Source organism: Tiliqua scincoides, chromosome 13, assembly GCF_035046505.1.
Source record: "Tiliqua scincoides isolate rTilSci1 chromosome 13, rTilSci1.hap2, whole genome shotgun sequence".
Lineage (NCBI taxonomy): Eukaryota > Metazoa > Chordata > Lepidosauria > Squamata > Scincidae > Tiliqua > Tiliqua scincoides.
This window is the reverse complement of record NC_089833.1, coordinates 15,312,708-15,334,616: the sequence shown is the minus strand read 5'-3', so window position 1 is coordinate 15,334,616 and position 21,909 is coordinate 15,312,708. Positions and strand designations below refer to the sequence as shown.

At 47.7% G+C, this 21,909-nt stretch overlaps 1 protein-coding gene across 1 annotated transcript in view; it reads right to left on the bottom strand.

The window, feature by feature from the left end:
* FOXK1 (forkhead box K1) overlaps positions 1-21,592 on the bottom strand; it is a 69,010-nt gene extending 47,418 nt beyond the window's left edge. Inside the window, exon 1 of the mRNA XM_066640720.1 lies at positions 21,264-21,592. Within this exon, the coding sequence (XP_066496817.1) occupies positions 21,264-21,592 (329 nt within the window). The remainder of the gene's footprint in view (positions 1-21,263) is intronic.
* Positions 21,593-21,909: the final 317 nt, after the last annotated feature.

The window sequence follows — 21,909 nt, the reverse complement described above, 5'->3', positions numbered from 1 at the left end:
GGCCCAGACCCTGGCCTATAACCTTCCCTTCTCTCCGAGCACGCCCTCTCTTCCTCACTGAACCTGACAAGGTGGCACTCAGCAGGGCTTTGCTGGTGATGCCATCTTGACGACATGGCACACACCAGCGTCATTCAGTTGACAGAGTGCACCAAGAAGGAGCAGAGAAGAGAAGATCCAGGGACCGGGACAACAGCAGAGCAAAGGTAAGTAAATAGTAAATAAAAAAAATATTTTCTTGGTGCTGCATAATAAAAGGACATAAGAACATAAGAACAGCCCCACTGGTTCAGTCCATAGGCCCATCTAGTGCAGCTTCCTGTATCCCACAGCAGCCCACCAAATGCCCCAGGGAGCACACCAGACAACAAGACCTGCAAGGCCTCCTGGGAATTGTAGTTTAAGAACATAAGAACAGCCCCACTGGTTCAGGCCATAGGCCCATCTAGTGCAGCTTCCTGTATCCCACAGCAGCCCACCAAATGCCCCAGGGAGCACACCAGACAACAAGACCTGCAAGGCCTCCTGGGAATTGTAGTTTAAGAACATAAGAACAGGCCCACTGGTTCAGGCCATAGGCCCATCTAGTGCAGCTTCCTGTATCCCACAGCGGCCCACCAAATGCCCCAGGGAGCACACCAGACAACAAGACCTGCAAGGCCTCCTGGGAATTGTAGTTTAAGAACATAAGAACAGCCCCACTGGTTCAGGCCATAGGCCCATCTAGTGCAGCTTCCTGTATCCCACAGCGGCCCACCAAATGCCCCAGGGAGCACACCAGATAACAAGAGACCTCATCCTGGTGCCCTCCCTTGCATCTGGCATTCTGACATAGCCCATTTATAAAATCAGGAGGTTGCGCATACACATCATGGCTTGTACCCCAGAATGGATTTTTCCTCCAGAAACTCGTCCAATTTTCTTTTAAAGGCGTCCAGGCCAGATGCCATCACCACATCCTGTGGCAAGGAGTTCCACAGACCGACCACACGCTGAGTTAAGAAATATTTTCTTTTGTGTGTTCTAACTCTCCCAACACTCAATTTTAGTGGCTGTCCCCTGGTTCTGGTGTTATGTGAGAGTGTAAAGAGCATCTCCCTATCCACTCTGTCCATCCCCTGCATAATTTTGTATGTCTCAATCATGTCCCCCCTCAGGCGCCTCTTTTCTAGGCTGAAGAGGCCCAAACGCCATAGCCTTTCCTCATAAGGAAGGTGCCCCAGCACCTACAAGGGACCTACAAGACCGGGCTACATTATAAAAATGGGACCTATAAGAGCATAAAGGTAAAAAAAAAATATATATATATGCGCAGTGTTATCTTCATTTTCGATGTCAAAATTTTTGTTTTGTGGCTTCCGAGGTTTTCTTTTCTCCGGAAAATGGGTCCAAATGGCTCTTTGAATGTTTAAGGTTGCCGACCCCTGGCCTAACCTAATTACATTGGCTTAACTCCTCCTCTGTTCCATCTTAGAAAGCAGAGACTGGGGCTTTTTCATGACATCCAGAAACCTCTCTTCCCCCTCCACTCTCTTATGTTTTCTGCTTAATATTAAAGCCTGAAGCCACACTTATGGGGGAAACTCAAAAAGCATGTTGGGCACTCCGCGATGACTTAATTGGACCAAATAAAGATTCAACCCTACTTGTTACTTAAGGACGTATTTTTCCTAATGGATCAAAATGGGTGCCTATAATCTCGTTCATTACCTCCACAGTCCTGATAATCACCACATTAACATGATTAGAGCACCCAACGCTTTGGAGACAAAGAGAGAGGCTCTTTAGAGACAAAGAGAGAGGCTCGTCTAAGGCCGAAATGGTGATTCAAATCACAGTTCAGCCATGAAACAGGGTTGTGGGGGGTCCTTCCGGCTCTTTTGCCAGCCCTCCAGCAATCAGACAAATTGCTGGTCATCTGGAAACTAGTTGTGTCATCCTGTTTGTATGGTCCTTTTCTGTACTCTGCCTTCCAACCTTCCTGTGTCAACACATCTTAGGGAGGCTGTTTGAACAGTGTTTAATAATAAACAGATTTGAATAGACCCAAGAACAAGAACAGAGGCTTGGCTCTCTCGCGGAAGACGAATGCAAGAGGGCGCAAACAAGGGACTGGCAAACCCACTTTAAACCACTTTTTAAAATGCCAATCTCAATCCACATAGCTTTACTAGGCAAAAAAGTGATCCAGAAACATTTTTATTCATTAATAATAATTATTTGGGTCCAGTGCTCCGGAGGCTGCTGAAGACCTTAAATATAGTAAATGTGTGTAGACACTTGCTAGACCCTGCCTAGAAATGGAGTTCAAGGACTGTTCCCCCAAACCTTTATAGTCATTCCAGGGTACCCAGAAAGCTGAACTGGAGAGCAAGAGGTACTGTTAGAGACTTCCAGGCCAGACAACAGGCTGAAACTGGGTTCACCCATGAACTGTGGCAGGCCAATTACTAGAGAAAAATCAGAAAATGTGACATTTTAATTTGGGAGTATGAAGATGACCTCATACCACAGGTTAACATTCCAGCCACAAGAGCTGTCTCTCCAGCTGAATTGCCCACTGAATCTCCTAGTCATTCATGTCTGCTGCACTTTTACCCCATGCAGACTCCCAAAATGAACAGAGATACAGGAGTGCCGTTTCCAATACAATTCTTGGCAGGAAGCTCCACTATGACTTAACACTTGTGTAGCACTTTTGAGTCATCCAAATATGAATCACCTGCTTGCAATCCTTCTAAATATCCTGTAAATATTATTATCCCCATATTGCACATGGGAAAGATCGAGGTTGAGGGGGTGGCTTCTCTAAAGGCCACTAAGTGAGTTCATGGTTGAGATTCGAACAAGGGAAATCCCAATTCATAGCTCAGCCTAGCATTTCTCAAACTGTGGGTCAGGACCCACAGGGAGGGGGGGACTGCAAGGCAATTTCAGGAGGGCCCCCATTCATTTCAATGTGTATTTCATTTTTTATATATTAGACTTGATGCAACCAAAGGATGTGTCTGCATCTGGGGACATATGTCAGATCTGTATTTTAACAGGCTACTCTGTATATGCTTTTAACAATGTTAGTCAATGTCAGTCAATGGGACTCGTCAGCCTGGGAAGGCAGCTCATCTGAGAGAAGGAAAACTCGGATCCCAAACCTCCACTGCCTTGTAGCTACATCCAGTTATGGAAAAGGCTTCAGGTGTCAACCTGGAGGCAAAATCCGGAGCCGGAGTCCCTGAGGCAGTTCATGGCTGAACACAGTCACGTTCTGGCAACTCCTGCGACGCCGCTGGAACCAACCGTATTGGCCTCTGCCTTTCCATTGGACTATTTCAGCGACGTGGAGAGGGGGGATTTGCTGCACGGGTAACAGTCCATCCTCCATATCTACTTTACCCAGGCTTTGCGCACTGGAGAGGACACTGTTCCAGAACCACCATTCAGAGCGTGATACTATAGTCTTCCAAGACTGAAGGATGGCAACAACAATTCAATGGGGCTTACTCCTGGCTTAATTGTGGATAGGATCCAAGCCTTTGGGATGTTTGGGGAATTTTTTTTAAAAACAGATCAGCAACTGTTTGGGAGGGTTCTTCTTTGTAAGGGGCATAAAGCCCTGTTGGTGCAATTGTCTACTTACTCTGATTTCTGAATGAGCCTATTAGTCACCTTCCCTGCATTTAATGACTAGTTAACTTCCTGCAATGCATTGAGGGATTGGAATGAGTTTGTGAATTAGATTCCCCTCCCCCACGCACCCACCCATCCACCTAAAATTTATGATCTTACTTCAGGGTAACTGCAGGTTTTGGAAAGCTAAGGTGTTTTGGGAGACCTCAGAGGGAGAACAGCTGGCTCCTTCCAAGAAAACTTTGCAGTGATGAATGGCACATTAAGAGAAAGTTGATGGCATAGCAAGTGTAATTTACATAACAATTAAACCAGTCTGGTGTATCCAACAAAGATGCTAACACAATGCCTCTCCCCGGGAGATTTAGCTGTTAAGCTACTTTATGAACTGGACTCGTTAAATGGTTGCGTTTTCTTCATCTGGAGTGTAAAACCGCCTAAGGACTAGGGATGCACTGGAAGTGCAAAATCATGTAGAAAGCCATATCCAAAAATATTAGGTATCCTCTTCCGAATACCTTTTGATAGAGGTAGATAATGTCTACCAGCTAATCTTTGTTTCGGGGTAATATAGGAGGCAATACCCCTAGAGCAGTGGTTCTCAAACTTTTTAGAATGACAATCTGTTGGGACCCACCAGAAGTGATGCCATTAACCTGGAAGTGATGTCATGGCCAGAAATGACATCATCAAACTGTAACATTTTAAAAACTCTCCATACAACAAAAGTAAATCAATTAATTACAAGATTGCACTAAGCACAAGTTTGAAAATTTATTTTAAAAAGGGTAAACCAATTCACCCACATTCAGCACCCAGTATAAATTCTGCGAACAAAGCAGATCTATAAACACTCGCTTTTTGTGCGTAGTTTATTCCAGGGGTGGCCAACCTCTCGACTTTAGGGTTCCTGAACTTTTAACAAGTGTTTAGAAGAGGGAATTTCAGCAGGGCCAGCTTCTCATCTGTGAGACAAGCTGCACCTGCTAAAATTCACTCTTCCATACAATTATTAAAGGTCCAGGAACCCTAAAGTTGAAAGGTTGCCCCCCCCCCGGTTTATTCCACAATTTTTTTGTGCAGTCCCAACAAAAAGCACAGAATTTGAAACTGGGAGCAGAACTTTATCATCATCATCATCATCATCCAGGTCTGCCAAAGATCTCCAGCAGCTCATGGATCATTTTAGCAAGGCCTGCCAAGATTTTGGACTGATGATCAGCCTGAAGAAAACACAGGTCATGGTTCAGGATGTGGACTCACCTCCCTGCATTACAATCTCTGCACATGAACTGGAGGTTGTCCATGACTTTGTGTACCTTGGCTCAACGATCTCCGACACTCTTTCTCTCGATACCGAGCTAAACAAACGCATCGGTAAAGCAGCTACCACGTTTTCCAGACTCACAAAGAGAGTCTGGTCCAACAAGAAGCTGACAGAACATACCAAGATCCAGGTCTACAGAGCTTGCGTCCTGAGTACACTTCTGTACTGCAGCGAGTCGTGGACTCTTCGCTCACAACAGGAGAGGAAACTGAATGCTTTCCACATGCGCTGCTTCAGACGCATTCTCGGCATCATCTGGCAGGACAAAGTTCCAAACAACACAGTCCTGGAACGTGCTGGAATCCCTAGCATGTATGCACTTCTGAAACAGAGACGCCTGCATTGGCTCGGTCATGTCGTGAGAATGGATGATGGCCAGATCCCAAAGGATCTCCTCTATGGAGAACTCGTGTAAGGAAAGCGCCCTACAGGTAGACCACAGCTGCGATACAAGGACATCTGCAAGAGGGATCTGAAGGCCTTAGGAGTGGACCTCAACAGGTGGGAAACTCTGGCCTCTGAGCGGCCCGCTTGGAGGCAGGCTGTGCAGCATGGCCTTTCCCAGTTTGAAGAGACACTTGGCCAACAGACTAAGAGGCAAAGAAGGAAGGCCCGTAGCCAGGGAGACAGACCAGGGACAGACTGCACTTGCTCCCAGTGTGGAAGGGATTGTCACTCCCGAATTGGCCTTTTCAGCCACACTAGATGCTGTTCCAGAACCACCATTCAGAGCGCAATACCATAGTCTTTCGAGACTGAAGGTTGCCTACATACATCATCAACAGATTTATATACCACTTTTCAACAAAAGAGTTCACAAAGCAGTTTACAAAGAAAAAACAAATTTTCAGTGTGATTTTTAAAAAATCAAGTTTCTAGTTCTTATGCCTGCAGAGACAAATGTGCTTCATTCTCTGCAGAAAACAACAGTACTTTTGTCGTTAGAGTATACTTTTTAGACAAAGCCTACCATTTTAAGAAGCCATTCACAGCCTGCCATCTTTTTTCCTCCTTGCAAATATAAACACTTAATAATTTGCTTAATATTATGTATGCAGGTCATTGGCCCTTACTCTTGCTTTTGAGTCAGCCTACTGAAAATCACAGCAGAACAAACTTGCTGATTTAAATGAGACTTGCAAATAAAACAGTGTGCGGTTTCATTCTGCCCCAGCTACAAATCCTGAGGTGGGATGCAAGGATTCTGAGCAGCAAAGAAGAGGCTTAGCAGAATTATACATGAGGAATCCCACTAATACAAAAACTGTGCCGCTACCCCGGATATTAATTACCCTGTTAAGATCTTTAACTGCTTTTAATGTCTAATAAAAGCAGGCGTTTCATAAAAAATTAACTGCCGTAAGGAATGTACAAGCACACCTCAGCGAACCGTTTCCAGAGGTGCCGTCTTAAGAAGAGATTGATGTGCAATGCTCACAGATAATGGGAGACGAATAACCGTAACACCTCAGCTTGTGCCCCAGCGCACACTTCCACGCTAATACCACCTGGCAAGTAATTGACATAAACGAACTGCATTCAAATGCAGCAGGAAGTCCTCAACTCACAGCACCTTCGTAACACCTTCTTGAAGTCAGCCAGGCAAGACATAAAACATACATAATGAACCTTTTCCACTATGCACATTTAAAGTCCGCAGCACTGAGGCCCGAAAGCCCCAAGACTGACACAGGACTGACACACCCCTGGTGAGAATGTATATTCTATGCCTCTTCCGCAGCCTCTCACCAGCTTGTAAACAACCACAGGATCAGATGCACATGGTGAGTGTACATCTTTCACAGGTAGATAAACCTTTAAAGCCCTATACTGCTCTGGGCCAGGATATCTTAGAGACCGCCTACTCCCGTACAATCCGGCTCGCCCTCTCAGGTCATCAGAGAAGGCCTTTTTGCAAGTGCCGCCACCCAAGGAGGTCCGGGGGGTGGCTGCAAGAAATAGGGCCTTCTCGGTAGTGGCACCAACATTATGGAACTCCCTTCCCCTTGACTTGAGAATGGCTCCCTCTCTTGAGAGTTTTCGGAGAGGCCTGAAAACACTGTTGTTTAAACAAGCCTTCTGATTTCTGGCCTTCTTAACTTTTTTATACATCTTTTAGTTTTACAGGCTTGATTCCTCGGTGATCTGCTCTTTTACTTTGTCTTTTAATCTGACTACTGTTTTTATGGCCTCTGTAGTGTGTTTTTAAATGTTTTTATCTGCTATGTATTAATGTTTTTAAAATCTGTTTTTTTTTAATATGTTGTTAGCCGCCCTGGGTCCCGTTAGGGAGAAGGGCGGGATAAAAATAAAGTTTTATTATTATTATTAACATTGGGGTTTTGTACTTTCTGAGCCGGAGATATCCACTACAGTTACACTGAGCCGATATTAAATAATAAACAGACTGTATGGAGAGAGAGAGCACGGTGCTGTGGTTATGCACGCTGGAGAAGCCCTAGCCACATCGTCCAACACAAAGTCTATTGGGTGACTTCAGGCTAGTCACTGTTTCTCAGTCTAACCCAGGGGTGTCCAAACTTCTTGGCAGGAGGGCCACATCATCTCTCTGTGTCGGGGGCCAGGAAGAAAAAAAAAAAGAATTTACATTTAAAATTGGAATAAATTTACATAAATGAATTTATTAGAGATGGAACCTGTATGAATGAATGAAGGTCTTGCAGTAGCTCAAGGTCTATAAAAGGCCTTGCACAAAGCTAGGTTGGCCTTTCCTTAGCTGCTGCTGCTGCATCACGGATATGAAACAGCAAGCAGTGGAGGGAACCCTTGTCCCACAGCTCTCGCAAGTGGTCGGTCACCCTCATGCTGAGAGCAGCTGTCGGGCCAGCATGGTCTCCAGCAAGTCTCCGGAGGGCCAGAGGCTCATTGGAGACTGGGGGCTCCCCGCGGGCCAGATCGGGAGCCCCCAAGGGCCGCAAGTGGCCCCAGGGCCGGGGTTTGGGCACCTCTGCTCTAACCCAAGAAGGCATCTTATCCCAAGCAAGAAACAGCTCTGTCCTCTCTTCCTTGCTTCTGAACACCTGAGGGATGCTTTCCCACTTCCTTCAAAGTGTTCGGCATCATGCCCAAGTTCCCTTACCATAACTGACGGCCCAATCCTATGCCTGTGGAACAGACGAATGTGCCATATGGCACACTGTGGCAGTGTGGAAGCCCGTGTTGCCGGTGGCAAGGCCTGTGCCCACCCAAGCACACAGTCTCTCCACTGGCGACAGGGGGGAGGGGGAGGCATTATGGGGTGAGGGAGGGTGGTACAGACCTGGGAGAGGGTGGGGATGGAAGATGAGGCTACCACCACATCCGATCCCCCTCTCCTGGGTCTGAAAGCCCAACACAGGATGGCCTGGATTTGCGCCAGTGATATCACTGGCACTGATCCAAGACTGCAGCGCAGGACTTTAGTTAGGATTGGGCTGTAAGTTCCTGTGACTGAAAAGCATACGCTGCCCCTTTCTATGCCATGCTCCGTCCCCTTCCCTCCGTCTGCGGACTAGAGTGTAAGCTCCTTGGGGCAGGATCTATTTTTTCACTCTGCAGAAAGTGCCACCTACGTTGATGGAGCTACATAAATGAACAAGAACAGCAGCCGTTCCATGACTGGCAGTAGGCTCCCTGTTCTATCCAGAGATGCTGCCAGCAGGGTCTGAACTCAGAATCCTCAGCACGCGAAATGGGTGGGGCTTGCAACAGAGCTGTGACACCTCCCAAGGTTGTTGCGAGGATCAAAGGGAGCAGGAGAGAACCGCGTGTACCACTTTGAACTCCCTGGAGGAAGGACAGGATGCAAGAATAATGAAACATTAAAATACATGACACAAACGCCATGAGTAGCTCAGCCGCACTTTGTAACACCATGTGAGAAAATGTTCCTGCTTTGGCATGGCTTTTTATCACATGCTACAAGGAAGAAGGGGGGGGAGAAGAACTCAGTACCAGATAAAAGGCTTGGGGGGGGGGATCTGCCTACGTCTTTGGCATCATTCAGCCAATTAACCCACTCCTATGCAAAATGAGCCCATCCAGAAAATTCTTCCTTGCCAATTCTCTGCCCAGTTTTGGTCTGCATGAGACGGGTGGGGGGCTAAAAATCCATTTAGCCGCTCGCAAACACAGGCAAGGCCATTCAAGGGTGCTAGAACAGGCTTAACTAATCTGTGTTCAGTCATCTTATGTATGAATCCCAACATATCCCTGGCCAGAGAGTAATCAACCTGAAAGAACGGCAAAGGGAAAGTAGTTCCGCGAGTACTGAGTTTTTACTTGCAACTTGCAAAAAAAAAAAAAAGGAAACCACATTTTTTTAAAATAAGAGATCCTTCTGTTAAACCTTAAAGAGCCATTTGCAAACAGCTCATACTGAGAAAATCCAGATTTCACCAACATGAGCGGCCTGAACGCACATTCTTCGGTACGCAAGGGAAGGAGAAAGCTCCAAAGCATACAAGGCGCATTTCTCAACCCACAGATGCCACATTGCCGCTCGGAACTGGAGACAGGAAACTGGCTCCTTCACATCTGTGCAGCGCCAAGCCAAGCAGGGACGGGCTCTGTTGTGGATTTCAGGATACGGCGCCCTTTGGCTCCACAAACACAGAACACACAGGCGCTGCTGGTAGAGACACTGTGAGAAAGAGAGAAACAGCTCCAAAAGTAGACTAGCACACATCAGGTGGCTCGAGGTGGTGCTAGGCACTTGGAGGTGTCCGTCCCAGATCAAACAATGCTGGCCTGAGACAGCTGCCTAACTTCTCCCCACCCTGTAAAAAAAAAAAAAAATTATTTAACCACCACCCAAAAGGGCTGGGCTCTTCCTTTTTTCCTTATGTAATGCACTTCCTGAACTTGGCTCCCCCAAGTCTTGCAGTGTCCAGAAACTGTGGACAAGACTCCCCAATGTTTTGCTTCTCTTTTTAAATCTGTTTTTTTAAAATAATGTTTTTGACCTGGAGTATCGCCTGCTGTTCTGCTCACCACATCTCAGAAAAGATATAGTGGAACTGGAAAAGGTGCAGAAAAGAGCCACCAAAAATGATTACTGGGGTGGTGGACCTCCCTTGTGAGGAAGTCTACAACATCTGGGGCTCTTCAGTCGAGAACAGGGGTCTCCAAACTCCGGCCCAGGGGCTAGATATGGCCCGCGGCCAGCCTCTACCTGGCCCATGGCCAGCCTCTGATCTCCTGAGAACCTCTGGCCCAGTTGACCAAACACAACTGGAGTTGTGCTTCTGGGGTGGGGAAATGGGGGCCATTTAAGTGTGTGCTTTATTTCTTGGGCTGTGTTGGTGCTTGGAGAAATCCTGGGAATTTGAGCCCATTCATTTATTAATTCATCTAAGTTCCATCTCTAATGAATTTATTTAAATTTTATTATTTAATCTTTTTTTCCGGCCCTTGACACTGTACCTGCTATTTGATGTAGACAAAATGTTTAGAGACCCCTGGTCTAGAAAAAAGGCACCTGTAAAGGGACATATAAAATTATGCATGGGATAGAGTGACATTCTTTACCATCTCGCACAACACTAGAACCAGGGGATAGCCACTCCAATTGAGTGGTGGGAAAATTAGAACAGACAAAAGAAAGTCTTTCTTTACTCAGTATGCCATTAAACTATGGAACCCCTTGCCACTGGATGTGGTGATGTACACTTGCCTAGACGCCTTGTAAAGGGGATCGGACAGATAGAAGGAGGAAAAATCCATCACAGGTTACGGGCTATGATGGGTAAATACAACCTCCTGGTTTTAGAGGTAGCCTATCTCTGAATGCCAGGTGCAAGGGAGTGGCACCAGGATGCAGGTCTCTTGTGTTGTGTGCGCTCCCTGAGGCATCTGGTGGGCCACCGTGAGTCACAGCGAACTGGACTAGATTGGCCTTTGGCCTGATCCAGCAAGGCTCTCCTTATGGTTCAAAGTTCCATCCAACCCAGCATTCTGTTTCCATCAGTGGCCGTGGCTAGATGCTGCTAGAAAACCTACAAGCAGGATATAGTGGCATCAGCCATAACATTTGTCCCAACTGCCTGGCACTCACAGGTATCTGGTACCCAAACTGCACCCATTTATCATGGTTAGCCATAACCGATAAACCCCTCCTCCAAAAATTTGTGGAAGACTCTGGTCCATGATTCAAGTTTGGAAATTCTCTGCCTAGAATAAATTAGACAAAGCAGGCACACTTTTTCCTCCATTGTGTAATCCAGAGTAATCTTTTCCTGGTTGCAAGAGCAAAGGAGAGAGCCTGTTCCATCCGTTTCCCTCTGACTGAAGACAGCCTTGTTAAACACCAGCACCCAACAGCCCCACAACCTGAGGGACAAGATCTTTACCTTATGCAGAAAACACATCTATTAAAGAAACAACAATACAAAAATCAGATTCCTGGAAACCGGGCTCTGTACAGAGTTTAAAAAAATATATTTAGGTTCCACGGTGCAACATCATTTTTTTTTTTAAGGTGCACTTTGGTTTTCCAGCCCTGCCCAGGACTTTGCCTTAACTCTCAAAAAATAACAGTAGAATACAATACAAGCTGAATCAGTGCTGTCATACCAAGAAAGCCACATACCATGCTAGAAGAATTTGCAAAACACCTTTTGCCTAGACATAGCACACTTTCATCAACAAAAGTATTACACTGCCTGTCATACTGGACGATCCCTTGCAAAACCATGTTTTTAAACATTTAGGCAGCAAGGCCTGCCCTTTCCACTGTTGCATACCACCCCTCCACCATCATCCCCTAAAACTTACACCACGCTCCTCAGGCCAGGAAACTCTGCATTTTGCAAATCTTACTTTGTAAAATATGAGTGAAATAGGCCAAAATACAGACTACAGAGAAACAGCCAAAAAAACACTACTTTTAGGAACTGGGGAAAGAGTCAATTTTAACATAACAGCTACCATTTATATAGTACTTTCTGAGTATATAAAGGGCTATGCGTGTATTATTTTGATGTTGTTCTCATAAGGCAGCGATTTTTAACTTTTTTCATCTCGCAGCACACCGACAAGGTGCAAAAATGGTCAAGCCTCACCATCAGTTTGTTTTTTTTTACACACACACACAATTGACAATGCACCCCACTCAGCCGGCACAAGAATCACATCCCCCAATGGCCCTACTAACAAGCGACCCTCCCACAAACCCATGAGGCACACCAGCAGGCCATTTGTGGCACACTGGTTATCTCTGTTATAAGTGAGGAAGCGCCACTATCCCCATAATGCAGATGGGGAAGACTGAGGCTGAGAGGCAGCAGCTTGTCTAAGGCCTTCCAGGGAGTTCAGGACAGAGCAAGATTTAAACAGAAGTCCCGATTTGTTGCTTAGGCTCCTGGCCTCATGCTGCTACCCCAGCTCTCTGCGCCACAATGAGAGACATTTAAGTAAGATGCTCAATATCCTTATAGAAATCAATGAAAAATAAAAGCACCTTTAAAAAAAAAAATGGGCACATACTGAACAGAGTAATCTTAGAAGAAGCTTGGGCTGAAACATTCCTAGTTCAATATTATGTTGCAGGTTCAATAGGAAACTGACAGCCCAATCCTATCCACACTTTCCTGGGAGTAAGCCCCATTGATTCTAATGGGACTTAGAGCCCAATCCTATCCAATTTTCTAGGGCCTAAATGGGGCTTGCGCTGCAACCTGCGGTGGGGGGACAGTCACACTTTTTTTAGTCACTCCTTTTTTTAGTCACTCCTTTTTTTAGCAGGGGAGAGTAACTGGCCCACCTCCCCCCAGCAGTGTCTGTTCTAGTGGCTGTCTGCTGGTATTCATTTGCATCTTTTTAGATTGTGAACCCTTTTGGGACAGGGAGCCACTTAGTGATTTGATTTTTCTCTGTAAACCGCTTTGTGAACTTTTAGTTGAAAAGTGGTATATAAATACTGAATAATAATAATAATAATAATAATAATAATAATAATAAAAGAGCATTTCAGAAACACAAGAAGAGCATTCTGCAGTGGTGGTTATGAGGTGAAAGCAGAGAACAGAGCTTGTTATTCTCCCTTATCCACAGCGCATGAACACACACGTATCCTGTTAACATCATTTAACCGCAAGAATGGAGCGCCCAAGTGACTTATGAGGTCATCAAAACACAAGAGAGGCTGGTCATCCTGTTCGGTTTTTTTAGCAATCAGCATTTTAACCGACCAGTTAAACTGCAAACGTTGTTTTGAGTTGTCCAAATAAAGCTTTTCACTTTGTTTGAAGTCACACCATCAAGGAAAGGAAACGGGGGGGGGGGATAAAATCTACTTCCGTTCTGGCTTGCAAAACCGGTCTAACTCTTGGCGTGCCTCCTTCCCACCTCCCCCCCACACACACTGTGACTCTTTTAGAAACTCTTTACAGCTTGTGTGTATGTACAACCTTTCGCCCCACGAAGCTAAGAAAATACGTGCTTTAAATCTGTTAAAACAAAAACTGTAACTCCGTACTGCAAGCAGAATAGAAAAATACTACAACGCTCAAGTGCTTTGTACTTATATTGCAAAAAAGATTGATATTGCAGAGTGCCACAGAAGTGCAAGAGTGTTCTGTATGCTCCTGCCTCATCCAGCACCAACTCCCCCAAACCAGTGACAAACCCCATAATTACACATTACACACAGTAAGGGAGCAAAGTTATGAACAGCTTCATACCAACATGCAGGTGGGCAAGTAGTCATGCTTTAAAAAGCTTTTCCATACACACAAAAAAAACCAAACCCAGCCACAAAGCTTCCTGGGTGACCCATGGGTCAGGCACTATCTCTCTGTCTCACCTACGTCACAGGGTTGTTGTGAGGACAAAAGGAGGGGAGGAACTATATGTATACCACCCTGAGCTCCTTGGGTGGTATAAAAATGTGCAAAAATTTAAAAAAAAAACCTGATCATGGCAGAGACACCTAGTAGCTAAAGGAGGCCCCGTAGTTCCTGGAGTTGCAGCCCGGACTCTCTCTGGTTTCAGAGTGCTTAGGTGCTCTCATTTCTGCAGCAAGAGGATTAGAACCTGTCTTTCTCTCTAATAACAAAAGTCAAAATTCTAAGGAAAATATTTCTGCAAGTGGCAGCATCCAATGGACTGGGAACTTCCTGTTAGTATGGTAGTTATGCTTTATCCATGGGTCAGGCATCCACAGATTTCACTACCTGAGGATGCAAGGAACCCCTTCAGAAACATTCAAAAGTAAAAAACCAGTAAGAAAATCGCCTTCCCTACAATGCATTGTTATGCATTCTGGGGCAAGCCAGGGTCAAGAGGGGATCGTGCAATCCAGAAGTGGCACATAAGAGCACATTGATCTTAACTCTTTAAAAATATTTTTAAAAGGGACTCCAGTATCTGCTAATACAGTATAGATATCCCAGGAGGGGGGGGACCAGAACTGAACTCCTGCAGATACCACTGTAACCAGTGTTAAAATGACTCCCAGGACTTTTCAAGACCTGCCTTTCCGCTGAGCTTGCTGCTTTGATTGACTAATTGCTGACCTATAAGAAAACACCTCCCTTTCGGTAATTGGGGCCTTAATTATATTTCACAGTTATGTTGTCTCCTTTATGAAATGTGTGCATCCGACACCTACACAGCTAAGACAATCCTCTTGATCAACAGGGCGACATTCTGTCTCAGGGCAAGAGTAACTCACACAGCTTATAGATGCAACCTGGTTAGACCCTACTGGGGATCCATCACTCTGCAAACTCCGGCTATACCCAAAGAACTGGAAAGGATGATGGGATATAGGAGGTACTCTGGCCCCCAAAGTAATGCCATTTTCTTGCTGGAGTCAGTGCCTATTTTGAACACAATGAAGCAGAAGGAAAAAAAAAGTATTTTGATGTTGATTTCCTGAAGTTCAACCATTTTTATTTCTTTTCCAAATAATTAAACCTGTACTGGGATTCCCAAAGGCTTCCTCATATTATGAATGTTTTTAAACTGAGACTACCAGACCGGTATATTTCACTTCTGCAGGTGAACATACAGTTCACATCATCCTTACAGGAACAACCAAATCAATTTTTAAGGCATTAAAGCAATTGCCACCCTCCTGCCAAGAGTAAATGATCTGACCATGAATGAGGTTTCAACAAAATCAATTGCCACCCTCCTGCCAAGAGTAAATGATCTGACCATGAATGAGGTTTCAACAAAATCATCATGGAAAAATATATGCAGGTTAAGCATCCCTAATCCCAAAATCCAAAACTTTTTGAGCGCCTACATGACTGCCACAAGTGGAATTTTCCGTACCTGACCTCAGTCAGTCAAAAACACAAAACAGACATGCACAATTATTTAAATTATTGTATAAAATTACCTTCAAGCTATGAGTAGAAGGTTACATAAAACATAAATTTCATGTTTAGACTTGTGATCCCATCCCCAAGATATTATGCGTATGCAAATACAGGTTGGGCATCCCTTATCCAAAGAGCTTGGGACCCAGAAGTGTTTTGGATACTGGATTCTTTCAGTATTTTGGAATACTTTCATATAAATAGAGGTCTTGGGGATGGGGCACAAGTCTAAACAAAAAGTTCATTTATGTTTCATATACCCCTTATACACATAGCCAGAAGATAATTATATACAGTATTTTTTTAAAATAATTTTGTGTATTAGACAAGGTTTGTGCAAGAAACACAGTTTGTGATTTTATTTTGGGAGGCAAAGAAGTAAATAAATAGCCATGTTGGCACTCAAACGGTCCCATATTTCAGAATTCCGGATAAGGGGTGCCCAGCCTATATTCCAAAATATGGAAAGAAGTCTGAAATGCTTCCAGTCCCAAGCATTTTGGAAAAGGGGTGCTGTATTGAGAATGCATAGCACATTAATTCAGCCTTGCTCTGTTTTGCCTACATCTGGCATGTGCGGTGAAATGCAGGCCCGTCGTCCACACCCCAAATACGCTCCTCCCCGCTCCCATAAGCGAGATGCAAACAAACTTCACTTTATGCAAGCGACACCGCTGAGTGCGACAAGAGACAGAATTTCTGCATTCTGAAGCCTGAACTCTGGTCTGTCCTGGAGGGCACAGGAAATAAAAAAAACTGGAACTGTTTACCTGTAAAGAAACGAGGGCAAATTCCATGGGGGGGAGGAAAAGCAGAAGAAAATAAGGGTTGCATCATCTGTTTTATGACCCGGGGAGGAGGGAGGGAGGAGCATGGAGTTTATTTACCCTGATCATAAACACTGGCAGAGAAAGCATTCGATTTTTCGGGACTCTGAGCCGCATATCCAAAAATGTGTAAACAAATCCCTCCTCCTCCTCTTCCTCCAAGTGCTCGGAAGGGGTCTCTCCCACCCCACAAATCACAGATGAGCAGAAAGCCCTTGTTCTGGCTTCCATGCGGCACAAGACTTACAAGCGGGCAGAGGAGGCAACAAGGCAGAGAAGAAACTGAACACAAGTAAACCAAAAGCTTGTGGGAGAAGTTACAAGAAAGCCCCCCAGCTCAGAGGGAAAAGGAGGCTTGTTTTACAAGGCGAAATTAATTACGCTGACACAGTCCAAGGGTATCGCCTTCTAAAAAGAAACATTTTCAAAGCCCCCGTTGCAGCGGAGAAAGCAAGCGGCTGGGGATTTATAGCTAAATTACTAAACCCAAGGAAGCAGCCTGCAGAGAAAGTAACTTTCTGCTTCCCCCCCTTTAAAACTCACATTTAATGAACGGGAGGCTGAGGAACAAGCGAGCCATGCCTGCAGGTCCCTGGTGCCGAGAAGACCGATTGCATGACGCCTTCTGCTCCCAAATGTCATGTTTCAAGACACTCCTAATAATGGCCAACTTCAGCGACACTGATCGTTGACAGGCGCTAAGGAGCGATGTGCTTGAGGGATGGTGTGCCATGCCAGCACGCCACTGGTTTGCAAACTTTTAGTAAGCTCTGTCCGCAATGAGCTCCAGCACCAGAGCATTGCAGGAGGTTCCTCACGCAGGATCCGTTCACAGGGAGCAGGCCTCACTGTGGCCTGGCAAAAACAGAAACGTTCCACATGTCCCACACTGTCTTGCAAGCATGTACTGCAGGGGAAGGCTGGTCATGGCTACCCAGCTGTCCTTCAGGGAATCTTGTGTGCCGTTACTGATCTCCCTACTGCTTTCCAGGAAAACACAGGGTCTGTAAACCACTGCCGGGACAGAGTGCACCAGTTGATTCAAAGAGCAAGCCCCCAGCTGAGCTTCTCCTACTGGGCAGAGCTGCCAAGTCGCAACCCAGGAGTGCAACATGAGCTCCACAGCAGGAAGCGAGAACCCTGCACTGCTCCCCAAAGTCTCTGGGCCCCTGTCCGCCATCCGCCCCCCCCCCCCAGCCTGCTTTGGGAAGCAGACCTCTTGCTGCATTCCTCGAGAAGCAGGACAGAAGAGATGGGACCAGGAATGAGTGAGGCAGAAGATGGAGCTGCACACTGAAGAGGTGGAGATCTCCAGGCCACAGGCTGGTTCATCTATCCTGCCGGAGATCCAAGGCACTGAGGTTTCTTATAATGCAATTCACTTCCTTCTTGATTTCCCTTACACAATGTTACCGTTGACTCCTCAATGTCTTCGCTTCACCTTCAACCAAGCACATCCCTAGCTGTGTTCCACCAGTGGCATCTTTCATCCAACCACAGGAACGCCTCACTTCCCAAGCAGACTACCAATTCCCCATGGCGTGGGGATAGTCTGAATTGGCAGACCTGCCTCAGGGAACTTCCATCATTACAGCTCAATGGTTAATTAGCACCAACTATGCTCCTTAGGGCCAAGGAACCAGCTTCCTCCACACTGTCCCCACATAGATCCAACATTCCTGCTGCCTTCTCGGACAACTTTTGTGTCTTCTCTTCAAATTCCCCCCCCCAATCTGAAAACAAATTCCCTCTGTGCATTTTGCACCTGGGGTGCTCTGCTCTCTATTCATTACAGCAATACCTTGCCCTTTCATCTGGTTAGAGATGAAAGTCAAAAATGGAAGCATGTCAGAGCAGAGCCTTTTAAAGCCTGCAAATTTATTTTGGCCAGCGAAACACACAAATAACTAAGGATATAACACAGTATGTAATACCTAAATAAACAGAAATAAAACATTAAGAACATTGACGAATGTTGTGGAAGTATGGATGAAAATTAAAGAGGAAAGCACATGGGTGAAATTTGAAATGTGGTTCTAATTGGAAACAGTTGAAAGAGCAAAGCCCTTGAAAGTCAAGGGGATAGAAGTCCAAGTATTACTGTATTTTCTCTGTGACCTTCTTCTTTCCTCCCATATGAACTTCCACCATCCATCTCAGAAGCTGTGACTCCTCTCATGGCCAGCATCATTAAGCGCCCCTTGTACCTATGAGGTCCTGTAGATCTATACATATACGTCTCCCATCTCCCCTCATGTAGGATTCCTCCAAACAAAACATCTGGCCTGGAGCAAAGATCTTCCCAAAGATCTGCATCTGTGGCCCGGGACATCTGTTCTTCCCTCGAGGTTGAGACCTCAGCCTCCTAGGAGGAAGGCCATCATTTTCCTTCATCATCTCCACCCACCTCAGGATCTCCAGCTCAAGAACATATCACAAGAACATCAAAAGAGACTTGCTGAATCAGGCCAAAGGCCCATCTAGTCCAGTTTCTTGTATCTCACAGTGGCCCACCAGAAGCCCCCAGGAGCAGAAAAAACTCCTGCATCCTGTTGCCACTCCCTTGCACAAGGCCTTCTGAGATAGCCCATCTCTAAAATGAGGAGGTTGCACAAACCCATCATGGCTTGTAACCTGTGATGGAACTCTTCCATCACACTGTCCAATCCCCTTTTCAAGGCATGTAGGCCAGAAGCCATCACCACATCCTGTGGCAAGGGGTTCCACAGACTAACCGACACACTGGGTCAAAAAATATTTCCTTTTTCTCTGTTCTTTACTCTCCTGATACTCAATTTTAGTGGATCACCCCTGGTTCTGGGTTAGTGTGCGAGGAAAAAGAACATTCCTCTATGCACTCTTTTATCTGTAGAGCCCCTCCCCTCAATTTCTACCATGCTTATTCTTTCAGGCAGGACAGTGATCTTCAACACAAACACACACCATGGGCAGAGCATTATTTGACACAAGATTCACCTCCATGAATACTTTGACACTCTAAGGCAGTGGCTCTCACTCTTTTTAGCCTGGGACCCACTTCTGAGAATGACAATCTGTCTGGGGCCCACTGGAAGTGATGTCAGCAACCCGGAAGTGATGTCATAGTCAGAAATGACATCATCAAACAGAAAGTGACATCACTGTGATGTCAGAGCCAGAAGGTGTTTAAGCCTGGAAGCTTAAAAGGTGAAGCCCAGGCTTTGTCCACTTCCAAAAAGGCGCCGCCTAGGTCTTTTGCCATATTCCAAAATGGCTGCCGCCAGTTTCTCACGACCCACCAGAATCAGATCGCGACCCACCAAGTGGGTCCCGACCCACAGTTTGAGAACTACTGCTCTAAGGGCTCGTGATGGAGCATGAGCAGTACCATCAAATGAACTGAGAAACAAGAGCACTGCATTCTGGGAGTTATGTCAACTCCAGTCTGAACTTTTCCATAGGCAGCCTTGGGCAGTAAGCACCTCTTCTCAAATGAACATGTTAGTGGCATGCCTTCACACTGTTGTGAAAACGAGCCCAAAAGTTGGAAGCGCTGTGCATACATCTCTCTGCACAGTAGCCGTGCAGACCACAACAAGAGCATCATGCCGGGCCTTAAAGACACACAGTGTATCCACATGCCAGCCTACTGCTGCTTCCACATGCATCCAATGAACTGCAATGGAGTCCACAAAGGCTCAGCTTGACACACACTTGCTATTTCAAGCTAGAGTGTGAACCTCATATTCTGAAGCTGCTCTTTAGACACGTGGCATTTGTATGGGGGGTGGGATTCCCCACTCCCACCATTTCCCTTACAAGGTAATCTGCTCTTACTACTCATGTCAGGCTTTCCCCTGACAACCCAGGCCTGTGGGGTTAAAGCTCTAGAACGAGCTAGAAGTGACAACCACAGTGTTCAAGGATACGCAGAGCCCCCACAAAGAGGAACCACAACAGAGAGGCAGTGCCGCGAAGCATGTGGGAGACCCGGAACCATTTCAAAGAACAAAAACAAAACACCACAGAGTGGTTTAAGTCCCGAGGGTTTGTTATTTGTTATCAACAAATAATGTTACTAGTCTTTTTCTGGCATGTCCAGCTACAATGAGCCTCTGACACGTGCAGATTGCCCCCAAAGCCACCTAGCAGGGCTTCCAAGCAATCAGGAAGGTGCTCCAACACCTACTTATGACATCATCAAATGGCACCAACCCATCTGAGACACACTGGGGGTGGCAGCAGAGAGAGAGGAAGAGGAATTTTAGCGCATGGTTCAGTCTCAGCACCAATTTATGGCTTGTGATTGGAGTTAGGGAGTCGGCACTGCCTCTTGGCCAGGCCGGTGTGCACCCCTCTACCGAGGTGATGGAGTTACCTGAGAATTGGAGGAGAAAGCAGAGCTGGCCGGCAGGCTCAAAACCTCAGCCCTTCTTTCACAGACAGCTGTCATGTCTAGGCACCAGACCTGAACTTGAGCCAGGGGGTGACCCTCAGAGGGGTGCCCTCGGTTCCCAGAAGCAGAGTGGGGCCCTCAACATGCACCCCAAGCACACACACCCCATGTGTGGATTGGAGTGGACCCCCCGGGGTGGGCACCCCTTTCTCCCTCAGCGCGCCCCCTCTGCAGGCACACCCCTCTCTCCCTCCCGCCCGCCACTCAGGGGGTGCCCCCTTCCCCCATGGGCAGCACAACAGTGGGCAGGAGTGCGGAACCCCCCCCCCGGGAGTGGGCTTTCTCCCTCAGCGCGCCCCCTCTGCAGGCACACCCCTCCCTCCTTCCCGCCACTCAGGGGGTGCCCCCTTCCCCCATGGGCAGCACAACAGTGGGCAGGAGTGTGGACCCCCCTGAGAGTGGGCACCCCTTTCTCCCTCAGCGTGCCCCCAAGTCCCTGCATGGAGCCCTGCTGCAGGCACACCCCTCCCTCCCTTCTGCCACTCAGGGGGTGCCCCCTTCCCCCCTGGGCAGCACAACAGTGGGCAGGGGTGCGGACCCCGCTGGGAGTGGGCACCCCTTTCTCCCTCAGCGCCCCCCAGCCCCTGCATGGAGCCCTGCTGCAGGCACACTCCTCCCTCCCGCCACTTAGGGGGTGCCCCCTCCCTCTGGGGGGGCAGCGCAAAGAGCGGGCAGGAGTGCGCCCCCCCGCAGACACGCCCCCGGGCACAGCGCCCCACCTGGCGGGCAGGAGCAGCGGCGGCGCCCCGCGGCGCTGGAAGGCGCCGTCGACGAAGACGCCGTTCTTGCCGGTGCAGCGCAGGTAGAAGTGGGGCGCGCGGAAGGCGAGCTCCAGGTGGCGGCGCGAGACGAAGCTGCTGCGGCCCACGTGCACGTCCACCGCGCCCTGCGAGGAGTTGCGCCCGATGGTGGCGGCCGCCGCGCGCATCACGAACTCCACGTCGCGGCCCTGCAGGCGCGCCAGCGCGGGCGGCGGCGGGGTCCCCGGGGCCGCGCGCAGCGCCAGCAGGGCCCGCGCCCCGCGCCCGTCCTCGCCCGCCTCGGCCATCTTCCCGGCCGCCAGCCAGCCCGGCCAGCCTCCGGGGCGGGGCGCCGCGCCTCCCGGCCGGCCCAGCCAAGCCGCCCCGCGCAGGGGAGCCTGGCGCAGCCGGCTGGATGCGGGCGCGCAGGGGAGAGGCGCCGGAGCCGGAGCGGGGCGGAGCTGCCCCTCCCTTCCCGGCCGTGAGCAAGCGGAGCGCACGGCTCTCTCCCGGCCCCCCCGGGCGGCTCCGCCTCGCTCCCCCCGCCGGGGATGGCTCCCCAGGCTGCCTGCTACGCCCCCTCCAGCTACGCCACCGCACCCTAGACACGCGCAGTCTATAGAGC